The sequence below is a fragment of the Microtus oregoni genome, unplaced genomic scaffold (genome assembly GCF_018167655.1).
Source record: "Microtus oregoni isolate MIOR12 unplaced genomic scaffold, Mior012 000032F_ref0000030, whole genome shotgun sequence".
Lineage (NCBI taxonomy): Eukaryota > Metazoa > Chordata > Mammalia > Rodentia > Cricetidae > Microtus > Microtus oregoni.
In genome coordinates this window covers 7,008,852-7,021,119 of record NW_024543091.1, presented here as the reverse complement: position 1 = coordinate 7,021,119, position 12,268 = coordinate 7,008,852, and the positions used below count along the sequence as shown (strand labels likewise).

The window sequence follows — 12,268 nt, the reverse complement described above, 5'->3', positions numbered from 1 at the left end:
GAGAAGGTGACAAAGAGGGGCCCAATACCAATGCCAGTAAGAGAAATACCTAGGTTTGGGGTGGGGTGCATATATGTGTACCTGTGTGCACACATGTATGTGTGTGTGTAAAAAGTCCCCACGCCCATATATTTGTTATTCTTTGTTCCCTTGAAAATGACGACATAATTTAGTCACGAAATGGAAAGAAAGATATGTGTTCTAGTTCCCTTCCTCTTGCTGTGATAAAAGGCCCTGCCAAAAAGGACATCAGGGGGAAAGGGTTTGTTGTAACTCATAGTTCCTGGCCACAGGCTATCAGGATGCAGGACAAGGAGGCTAGAGCGACTGGTCACATCACACCCACCACCAGGAGCAGAAAGAACAGATGCACACGTTGTACTTACCTTGCCTGTCCACTCTTCCTTAGCCCTGGTGTCACACAGGGAATGTGGCTGACTGTGGCACACTGTACCTTCTCACTTCAGTCAGCACCGTTAGGACAGTCTCCCACAGATGTCCACAGATGGGCTAGCCTCATCTAGACAGTGCCTCGCTGAGACTCTTTCCCATGAAATTCTACATTATCTTCTGTTGACAATGAAAACGAACCATCCAGCATTATTACTAAATTAGATACATTTTTCTCATTCCTTACATTGGAAAAACCTTTCTGATTCAATTTCTTCTTCATATAAAAAAGACCAATTTAGTCTAGAGTTCTTGAGTTGAGCAGATGTTATAGGATAGTAATATTATGTGAGTAATAATCTATAATTGAGAAAGACTGTGAAATGCTCACCTTTAGCTTACTTTTCGTCCCGCACTATATGTTAAAATCCCAAACCTGTCATACACACCTCTTTATGCTATGGAATAATTATGTCAGATGAATAATTCAAGGTGTTAATTTTTTCTTCCTCTGTGATCAATAGACATCGAGCTCCTGGCTGCGTGCAGAGAAGAGTTTCACAGGAGACTGAAAGTGTATCACGCTTGGAAATCCAAGAACAAGAAGCGAAACACCGAAACGGAGCAGCGCGCTCCCAAGTCTGTTACCGATTACGGTAAAAACCAATCTGTACTTTTCAGTGTTCCAAGTCGATCATATAGCAATGTGTGTCGCTATACGTGATTTTTTGGGTAAAATAGCCAACATAAATTTCTTATATTGTGATCTAGTGAACATGATACAGCCATCATTACCTGTCTGATAAGGAGTTATCCAATACTAAGTACATAGTTCCACATATAAACACATACAAACACATTCGTATGTTGTGTGGAAGGCTGGTGACATGCTGGGTCCAGTGCTTGCCTGGCATGTGATGTTCTCCGCATTGCAAAGCCCAAACACACACAAAAACAGTCACATGTGAAAATGTCAAGGTTACTGTGGTCAGCTGACTCTGGATGCTCATGAGTTTACCTATGAAAATTAGCATTTTAATGTTGCTAACCAACATTATTTTCTAAAATTTATTTTGAAATTTAATTTAGCTTGGATTTTAGAATAGTTCCTCAAATAATCAAATATACTTGTATTTTTAATATGGAGGTATATATACCTACAGGTGACTAGGAAAGGAAAGAACTGGTTCTTGTTTCTCTAACACCATCCTGATTGTCCTATTTAAAAACTGTTCACTGCAAATTTTATTTTATAGTACTATGAGTTTCACCTAGATGCAGGAACCCAGTGTTCACCTGAGCCAGAAAGTGGGGCAGGGCAGCCTCACCAGAGCTCAGCAGACTGTCCCAGTGACTCAGAGGACCTGTAATAGGAGCTAGAGCTTCAGGTTTTTAAAATTGTTTTTATCTTGTATATGGGTGTTTTTTCTGGATGTATGTGTGTGCACAGGTGTAGAGGCCAGAAGAAGGCATTGGATCCCCTGGAACTGGAGTTACAGATGGCTGCTGGTTGCTCTGTGTAGGCTGGGTATTGAACCTGGGTCTGCAGCCAGTGCTTTTATCCATCAAGCCATCTCTTCAGTGCGGCTTTTGAAAATTTAAGGCACTAACTAATTTCATTTGTCACTTTGGTGCTTTTATACCATCATAGTTGTTCTTAATTCAGATTAGCATCAAAGTCAACACTTGACCATGTGGCTTTAGCAATGTTTTGAGCTTGAGTTCTTGAGGATAGTTTTAAATTCTCACTACTTTCCAAGGAAATAAAAGCAATATTTAGCAAAATTCAGTTAACTAGTAGGGCCTCAGTGTTTCTCAGGTCTTGCAAGGAGTTATTGAGGTCAGTATTGCTTACAAGGGAGACAGTGCTGGTGATTGTTTGGGGCAGTTTTCAGCAAATCGTAATAGGATGAGGGCGTGGGGACCATCTGTAGCGGAGATATTGTAAATTTGGAAAGGTGGAAGCCCCAGTGAGCATGGAGTTCAACAGTCTCCTTCAGTGTTTGCTCTGTGTATTGAAAATGAGCGAGCCGGGCGGTGGTGGCGCATGCCTTTAATCCCAGCACTCGGGAGGCAGAGGCAGGCGGATCTCTGTGAGTTCGAGACCAGCCTGGTCTACAAGAGCTAGTGCCAGGACAGGCTCCAAAGCCACAGAGAAACCCTGTCTCAAAAAACCAAAAAAAAAAAAAAAAAAAAGAAAATGAGCGCATGGCTCTGTGACCTGTTCATTGTTTACATATTAAGATTTTGCTGCAAAACTTGTTTGTTTTGCATATAACGCTCCCCCCGCCCCCGAAAAGCAATGGGCTCTTCCTTTAGCTTGCCTATTCTTTGCTGCAAATGTTTTATGATTACCTTCCCCTTGGCAGATTTTCATTGTCTGGTAAAATGTACACATCTGAGTCTGAGCACCACAAAGGAAGGAGGTTTGCTAATACTTCATGGAGTTTTGAATTGAACTTTGATACTTTTTAAAAAAAAATCTATTCTTGTTCCCAAATGAAGCAAATAGCATTTTGCTGCTGTAAGTATCAGGTTAGCGAAATTTCTTAAGAGTCCTATCCAGGAGTAAAAACAAACTTAAGAATTTTATGCAAATACAATCAATATGTTAACATTCAGAAAAATTAATTATGAACCATTTTCAGAACAAAAAATTTACTTCTGCCTTTAAAGTATTTTTCTTGCCTTTCTCCATGTATTTTTCTCATGTAACATTCAGTCTGATGGGGGAATGTGCTGGAAGGGGCGGGAGGCATCCAGATGCTTCACAGGCTAATGGAGAAAATTCTGTGTGGTGTGGTCTTTATATTTAGAAGTATTGGGATTCACTTGAAAATATGAAATGAGGACACTTTATAATTCCCCAAAACAAGACTTGATGTCCCCGAGTACGAGAGTAATATGTTGATAAACTATGAAGTTTCTGCAGCAGCGAATAAGGAGCTCTAGTCTCCTTCCTTGGGTGACTGAGCATGCTCTTGTCTCATTCATCACACGAAGAGATTTTCAAAAATAATTTTGGACAGTGCAGATCACTCAGAGAATATTTATAGTTTCTTCAAACCATGACTTTGGGAATCAGTTAATCCAAGTTTCTAAAATAAAAATGGCACAAGTTTAAGATTTAAGGAATCTGAAGAAATTAAAATATCTCGACTGTCTAAAAACAGTAGCATTTATTATTATGAGTTAGGTTTTTGTGCGCCAAGATTATAAATGAAGTATAATTTTTCAGTTTTGGTACTTTTCTTGTGCCTGAATCAGAATTTTCTAAAATATTATTAAAGTAGCTTCCTTCCCTCTCTCTCTTCCTTCCTCCTCCCTCCCTTCCTCCCTCCCTCCCTCCCTCCCTCCCTCCCTCCTTCCTTCCATCTTTTTTTCTATGCTTTCTAAAACCATTTTTAAAATCAAAACACCGTGTCTTATAGACAAGTCTTTGAGTTCTTTGCTACAGACAGAATATTTGCATGCTGGTCACCACCTCAATTGACTGGACAGATTTATAAGTCAGAAAAATGCTCATTTAGCGTTGGCGTTGTTATCTTCTCTTCAACATACAATATTTGTTCACAGATTTTGCGCCATTTTTGAACAGTTCACGTAAGTCAAGGGTGGTGCCTCATGAGCTAACCGGAAGAGGGCTAAATGCCTTTATAGTGTACTAACAACTTTCTGCCAAACACCGTTTTGCTACGTTGTAAGTGGAGTTGCCGTATATTAAAGACAACTGCCTACATTAAGATATATCTTAACACGAGATATGCTGCATTTTTCTCAAATCAATCCAAAACATGTATGCAGAACAACGATTGACTACACGATGGTACCATCTGCCAAATTTCATGCGTTTAAAACTGGGTGTGTACGCCTCTTACTGTAGCGAAACGCTGTCTTCCCTTCCCAGCTGACCTCGGGGGAAAGAAAAAAAACTCTCAGGTGCTGGTTGCACATGCTACACTGTGATGCACTGTGTTTCTGTCCAAGGAGATTTGAGGAGATCTGTGTAGTAATATGCATAAATTTAATAATGACACCTGCTAACAGGAAGAGGGAGATAACTTCCTGGGATGCCCATTTCCTTCCGTCCATAGAACCTGTGGGTCACCTTGGCCTATAGTAAGTTCCTAGAGTTGAGAAGTACTGTTCATTTGCCAGCTGGTTGGGCCTGTTTTTCTAAGTGCTTCTTATAATTGATATTTTTGTTTCGTTGTTCGAGGCATCATCTCAGTGTGTAGCTCTCCCAGACTGGCCTCAGCCCTCCAGGGCCAGGGCTTGTTTCTTTCCCTCTGACCTATAAAGTGAACACAGTTGGAGGAAAGCAAGCTGTTGAGAATATTAGTTTCAAGATTTTAATGTCTGGTGATTTTTAACTTGACGGAAGTTCTTTGCTCTTCTCAACAAAATTCAAGTCTCATGTTACTAGATAAGGCTACCATAAAGTTTAGTTTTATAACTGTACTCAGGGTATTAACTTCGAGAGGCAGTTATTTTAGAAAACAGTGAATGGACTGTCAATGCTCTGGTAAAATTCCAATCACTCATTCACTACCCAGAAAGGTTGCTGTTTTCAAATTTTATTTTATTTAAATTTTATTTAATTTTTGAGGTGGGGTCTCCTTCTGTCCCCCTGGCTGGCCTAAAGCCAGAGCTTTTAAACTTCAGGTGTGATCACTGAGCTGCCAAGTATGATGGATGGAACAGAAACAAGAAAACAAACCCAATCTCCATTTCTGTGCTGAAGGCCATGTGGGCCCTAATGTCCCTAACAAAACTGGCCCCTCATTCTTCCGTAGGTGTGTGTGGCCTCCTCATGTGCTTTTTTGCTTTCTCTGATTTGCACCTCACTAAATCTAACTTTCCATGAGCGGTTGCTGTTTCTCGGGGCAAAATCTAGAGCAGGAATATTTTCATTCTTTTGGTGTTTTTTGCAAGTTCTTAGAAAAGCCACATGGCTGTGTGTGGCTTTTCTGTGTTCTGTACTCCTTCGTGGACTCTCTTTGATCTTCACATTGAGGTCTTAGAGCTGCAGTGAATTGTTCCTCTGCTTTCAAAGCTAAGACATAAAGCATACGAACAGCTTTATGTAATTCGTCAGAATTACGCTGCTCAGGATGTAAAGCCATTACTTTAGGAATGTGTTTACATCTGCACGTTAAATAAAAGCCCAGTCCTTCAGTGTGAATGGAGCAAGGGCTAGGACTAGTAAAAAGGAAGATGTTTTTCCTTTCTATTGGCAAGGAAACCTGTATAGGATACACTTTCCACTTATTTCAGTGGGCTTTTTTTGCCAAGAGAAATCTCATTCAAAGTAAATATTTTTGAGGAAAGGGTCATGCTTCCTGTTATAAGTAGGTTTTGGGGGGAGCATGTTTCTCTAAATGCTGTTATCTGTGCTATTTTGGTCTTTAAAAAGCCCAAAGTGGGTAAAAGAAAAAAAAAATTTGAATGGGTTTCTCCTTTTGAGGAAAATATAATTAAATGAACAAATCTTTCTAATTTAAAGATTACTGTTTACTTAGTTTTAAGTTGTTAAATATAAGTTATTCTTCAGCTTTAAACTGAAATCCTATAGAAAAAACAGTACTAGACTGCTTGCCTGCTATGTGAATTAATTTGGGGTTACTAATAAGTCATTTGTGGTAACCAGGCAAGGGTTTTGTTGCCAGTGGTGGAGGTGGTGGTGGTGGTGGTGGTGGTGGTGGTGGCGGCAACCCCTGTGTGTGTATGTGTGTGTGTGTATGTACCATACTTTTGTGTGTACACAATGATGGAATGTGTATAACATGTATGAGCAGTGCTTGAGTGTATGTATGTATACCATGCATATACACAATGCATAAATGTGTGCACAATCTTTGAGTATGTGTTTGTATACCATTCATGTATATAATGCCTAAATGTGTGTGTGCTATGTGTGCACAGTGCTTGAGGGTGTGCGTCTATGTATCATGTATGTGCATAGTACTTGAGCGCGTGTGTACTGTGCATTGCCCATGCCTGGCTATGTGTGTATATATACCATGTGTTACATATGCACAATAATTGAGTATGCGTGTGTGCACTGTGCATATACACAGTGCTTGGGTGTGTCTGTGAATATGTGTACATTCATAGTGCCAAGAAACATCTTTCAGCAAAGACAATTCTAAGAAATCCCACTCTGAATCTGAGTCACGAAGAGGTAGCTAGTGCTGGCATTTTAAATGTACTTACTAGTGGGAACCTCTGTTCTCCCCCCACCCCTTTAAAATTCTTGGTGTATTTTAGGAATGATGTCTGTTTTCTTTTCCCACGGGCGGCTGGTGTAACATTGCCTGTTCTGTGTAATAGCTCAGCAGAACCCTGCAGCTCAGCTTTCTGCCAGGCAGCAGGAGCTTGAGATGAACCGACAGCAGCGTTTCTTCCGCATCCCATTCATCCGCCCTGCTGACCAGTACAAAGATCCTCAGAACAAGAAAAAGGGCTGGTGGTATGCCCATTTCGACGGACCCTGGATTGCTCGGCAGATGGAACTCCACCCTGACAAACCACCCATCCTTCTTGTAGCTGGTGTGTATAAATTCGCAAGAAAAAAAAAATCAAAAAAGGATTGCAAAGCCTTGGATGAAACGTTCTAATATATAATGCAACATAATAAAGTCAGTCCCTGCGTTTCAGAGTTGAATGACAGAGCTTTGCAATTCAGTTCCATTTCCAGGTGATGGAAAATTGACTAATTGATTTACAAAGCAAAATTGTTGTTATGCCTGTTTAGAGAACATAAAACTATGTCCTAAGAAACCTGTCACTGGTGTTTAATTCTGTCTGTGTGCTCCGAGGGCACACAGGATTCCTATTAACCCTGATGACTTCTTTGATCCATGGTAGGGTCTTAAATTTTTGAGAATCCTTCGTGGGGGCAAATTTAGGTGATTTCTGGAGAACTGAATACGATTTGCAGCTTAGAGAAACAGTTATAGGTTCTGAAAGCTGTGAGAATTGTTGGGTGTTCCCAGAGTAGCACGCAGGAAAGTTCTGTGCAGAGAGATGGTAATTTTGTGACGTCTCCCGTCTGCAGGCAAGGATGACATGGAGATGTGCGAGCTGAATCTCGAGGAGACGGGTCTGACTCGGAAGCGCGGGGCTGAGATCCTGCCCAGGCAGTTCGAAGAGATCTGGGAGCGCTGCGGAGGCATCCAGTACCTTCAGAGCGCCATCGAGAGCAGGCAGGCCCGGCCCACCTATGCCACGGCCATGCTGCAGAACCTGCTCAAGTAGGGTGCAGGCCTCCAGCCTGGCCTGGCCAGCTCGGGCAGGGAGGCGGGCAGAAGGCTCACCATTTCCTCGCTCCTGGTAGAACGCCTTATGCAAAGTGAACAGATTTTATTAATCATGCGATTTGTTAATTTGTTCAAGGTTAATTAAGGTTGAAGTAGTGGATTAAGGACCTAGAAACAGAATAGTCCTGGTCCCAGCAGTGACCCCCCCCCCCCCATTGTTCTGATGCTTTCAGCCCCCTGAGAGAGTCTGTCCTTCTCAAGTTCTGCACACTGACCACCTTAAGTCCACGGTGACTATTCTCAAGGACAAGAGCTTTTTTTTTTATTTCAAATATTTTATTTTCTTTTTAAAGGATGGTACAGTGCCTTTATAACCGGAATAATGAAATCTTAGCTTATTTGGAGCAAGAATTAAGGTACTTAAAATGATTAGGGAACAGATTTTTTTTTGGTCTAAAAAGCTGTATTTTGTCTGCCTTTTCAGAAATCCATAGAAATGGACTTACTCCTTTTTGTAGTGTGCTTAGGCTTGATGAAGGCCATGTTCTGGGATTCTGGAAAGAGCTTTAGTGTATAGGAGGTATCATGTGCAGAAGAGGTGCTGGGCAGATACGAGTGGACACAGGGCGCTTTTCTCCCGAGCTCTGTGTTACTCCTGTAATCTCCTCTCCCTAATTCATGGCAGAGTAAAGGAAATCCAGATCACTCGGGTGACTGGAAGTTCTGATGTAGCCTTGTTTCCTCTTGGAAGGGACACAGGGTTGTGATGGTGCTGTGACTTCACTGGACTCAATTCAAATCCTTCCTCACTTCATCTCAATTGTGATTTCTCAGTTTAAACCTTGTCCAAGATATTTCATGTGATTTAAGCTGGTGTGCTGCTTCAGACATCTCTCCTGCCCCCTTCCCAAAAAATCTGTCTTGGTCTTTGAAATGTGGTCGCTGTCGAGCCGTTCTGTAAACTTCGTAACTCGGACTCCCTTGTGCTTAGGCCGAGCTTGTTCCTGCTGCAGGTGGTTTTTAAAACACTCCTTTTGTGTGCCCTTCTTCCCGATCAGGTGTCAGCTGCTGGAGCTGATGCTTAGGACTTGGCTGTTAGGACCTTAGAGACAAAACTACATCACGGAGTTACGGTGACGCCCAAAGGAGTCTTTGTTTGTATTCTAGAATAAAAGTAGAAAGTAAAACTATTCTCTACACTCCCTTTGTTTTTAAACACCCTAACCTTTGAAGTTTTAGGGTTTTTTTTTCCTTAGACAGATATCTCAGTTAGGAAATACTTGCCAGCTGATGGGATTAATGTTTAGAAGCCTCAGATTCTGCTGTCACAGTTGCTCCTCTCAGAATGCTTTAGTACGGAAGTACTTATTTATTATGATACTGTGGGAGTGATGGTTTGTGATAAGGAAATGAAATGGCCCCACCTGTGCTAATAATTGAAAATGTGAATGGGATTGGAGGTTGTCTTACTGCTTACACTCACCCACCGTCCAGTCATTCGGTGATTGGTGGCAGAAGGAGTAGTTACCGAAATAAACAACCTGTTGTTTCTCTTTCATCTCTCTTTTTTGATTGGTGTCTTTATTTGTGCAAGATAGAAAATAAGCGTTATTTCCTAATTATCAATGAATATAGTCCTTGAAAATAAACCTAGGTTCTAATTGTTTAGTCACTTGTCTGCTCAGCACTATTTTCTGAAGCACTTTTATGTGTCTTCCGAATCCATGCATAAGCAATAGATGAAAAATTAATCAAGAAGTGGAAATTATTATGACAGAACTTTAAAATTTAAAGAATTTAGAGGAAATACAGGACAGCAAAGCATTTTTGAAAGTCTTTGTGTGTGTGTGGTTTTTGACTTTGATAATGCTACAGTTAATTGTGAAACCACTTTCTTCCTAATTATGTCACCCAGATTTCCTACAATTTATCTGTTTCAAGTAGTCTCCCGAGTTAATTTTATCAAGAAGGAGAACTGCCCTAATTCGGGCAAGTGTGATCTTTCCACAGGTCACAGCACAGTACTTAGATGTTTCCAGGAAAACCTTAGGACATCATTTTTGGGGACACAGCAGAAACAGTGTTCTATAAGACACTGACCCAGCATTTCATCTGTGTTTTGTAGATTAAGATCCACAAAGGCTGGGCAAGAACTGAGGGTATCCAGGTCAATTAACTCTTATTTTAGCCAACCATTTAAAATTACAACTTTAAACCAGTACACTTAACACAAAGAACTAATTTCTCGAATGCTTTTCAGTTCTAGTTTCTTCCACAGTGTGTGTACATTTTAACAGAATGTAAAGCATCGATGGTGGGTGTTTCCTGTTGAATTCAGCTGTGACACAATGCCCCGTGCCAGCAGCACCGATGAGATGTGTGTTAGTGGGGAGCTGTGCTCTCAGTGAGAACAGCGAGTGTCTAGAGGCCTGGTATGTTCAGAAGCTGCAGCCCCTTCACTGTCAGGGAGACCACCCCTGAACAGGACTATGTAAAGAAGCAAACTAGCCGGGATCAGCCTGCCCTAAAGGTGTTATAGTGAGACAGGTTCTCCTCTGACCTGGAAGAAACTCTTTACAGGCCTTGAACCCTTTTGTTTCACGAGCAGCCAAGGAAACAGCTCAAGGCAACACTAGGAGATGCTTGTGAGATTTAGACAGTAGAAAACACAGGCAAAATAATAATAATAATAGTAGATATTTACTCCATGTGATCTTTATGAATTAGGTTGCTTTTTCCATGGTGGGGATTGAACCCCGGGCTTCCTGCAGGTGAGACTCTGCCACAGAGGCACCTCTCTGGCCTTTCGAGACACTTTTACTCACAGGTTATTAATATGGTTCTCAGGGGGTTCAAATATGTAGACCTTTGGCTTCTTAAAATAGCTTTAAGATACTTGGACCAGCAGAATAGTTATTGAACTAATCAGTCAGTTAATGCTAAGTTAATGCTAATCTTACTTTCTTATGTGGAAAAAAGTTGTAGAAAGCCAGGGACATCATAAAATTTATTGCCAGACCATGAAAAAGATATAAATGCCTTTGCTCCAGCTATGTAGCAAAAACAGTGAAAGCAATGTTTTGTTTGCTCAACCAGTCCTGGAAAACTTGCAAAGGGTTGTTCCTGTACTTCCCTGCTTATCCTTACCACCGGTAAATAAGGATTGAGGTTTTTTTTTTGTGTGTGTGTGTTTTTATTTTTTTTTTAAATTTATTTATTTATTAAAGATTTCTGCCTCCTCCCCGCCACCACCTCCCATTTCCCTCCCCCTCCCCCAATCAAGTCCCCCTCCCTCGTCAGCCCAAAGAGCAATCAGGGTTCCCTGCCCTGTGGGAAGTCCAAGGAACACCCACCTCCATCCAGGTCTAGTAAGGTGAGCATCCAAACTGCCTAGGCTCCCACAAAGCCAGTACGTGCAGCACATATACTAAAATTGGAAGGATTGAGTTTTAATTTCTCCCAGAGATACACTAACAGCGGGGGAAGAAAGGGCAGAGGACATTTAACAATGAGGGTACAGATAGGGTGTGGGAACAGTGGTAGCCATGAGGGCAGAGATGAGCCGAAGTGCAAGAGAAGGGAAATCGTGCGTCCCCTGAAGACTGCACCTCAATTGGGAAACACTGAGAAACACTCCTGGGTCCTTGCTGAAGTGTAGGAGGCATTTTGTACAGGTTAGGAACGGAAATTAAGGTTAGTAAAGCTGGATGTTGAGTCGCCTGGTGTGTAGATCTTAGCAGGTAAGGACGGTGCAGCTGAACCGGAGGTGCCCAGGAAAAACCCTGGCTTCCTGTGTGCCCCGAGCGAGGGTAGGGAGAGAGTCTGCCTGAGTCGAAGCTACAGCTTTTGAGTATTTGCTGCAACCCAATCAGTGTCTTCTTCCCCCAGCAGTAGCCTATGTCTGAAGCAACTTTGATTCTTGGAAGTTTCCCGGTAGATAATTAGGAAAAATTAATGCACATCCCAGATTGCATAATCTTTAATCTTAATTTTCATCAATATAGAAACTACAAACAGGCTTATTAAGTGGCCTCTCTTCTTTTCACTTCTGGAAATTTGTCTATTTGTAATTGTTAATTTTTCTTCATGAAAAGTGTGTGTTTAATAGTTTCTTAAAATACTGATATTCCGGAAACTCGAATAAATGCCTTCTATGTAGAACATCCTTGTGTATTGTGTGCTGTTAATACAGGGTATGAAATACCACACTGTTGGTAACTCTCAGGCATGTTGTGTTGGGGACAAAGCCCTAACTGGGTGACTACACGGACAGGCAGGCACTCCAGGAGATAGAGCCCATTTGAGCCTTGGATGTCTCACCCCAGACTCTGACGAACGTATGAGAAGAGAAAGTTTGTAAAATCTGGTGGCCCAGCGAAGAATCCTCCCTACGGTTCTGAACACCGGCCTGTATGTCTTTACGAGGAGTGCAGAACCTTTCTTGCTCCCCCTGGATCCCGGTCTGTATAACTCCATGAGGAGTGAGGAGTCTTCATGTACCTACTGGGTTTCTGAAAGGGAAGTAGACTAATGTCTGTCTTCACTGCTTTTTTCCCAGATGCCAAAAGATGGTTGATATACAGAGTAAGGAGCATTTAGCCTAAAATGGGATGCTT

At 41.6% G+C, this 12,268-nt stretch overlaps 1 protein-coding gene across 5 annotated transcripts in view; it reads left to right on the top strand.

Moving 5' to 3' along the window:
• Nucleotides 1–9,210, top strand: part of Myo6 (myosin VI) — a 132,836-nt gene extending 123,626 nt beyond the window's left edge. For 3 of the 5 annotated variants that reach the window (XM_041679386.1, XM_041679385.1, XM_041679383.1), the window contains 4 exons: nucleotides 915–1,046; nucleotides 3,967–3,993; nucleotides 6,724–6,942; nucleotides 7,451–9,210. In XM_041679386.1, the coding sequence (XP_041535320.1) occupies nucleotides 915–1,046; nucleotides 3,967–3,993; nucleotides 6,724–6,942; nucleotides 7,451–7,650 (578 nt within the window). In that variant the 3' untranslated portion in view covers nucleotides 7,651–9,210. The remainder of the gene's footprint in view (nucleotides 1–914; nucleotides 1,047–3,966; nucleotides 3,994–6,723; nucleotides 6,943–7,450) is intronic. The other 2 variants (XM_041679384.1, XM_041679387.1) reach the window with 1 other exon arrangement.
• Nucleotides 9,211–12,268: the final 3,058 nt, after the last annotated feature.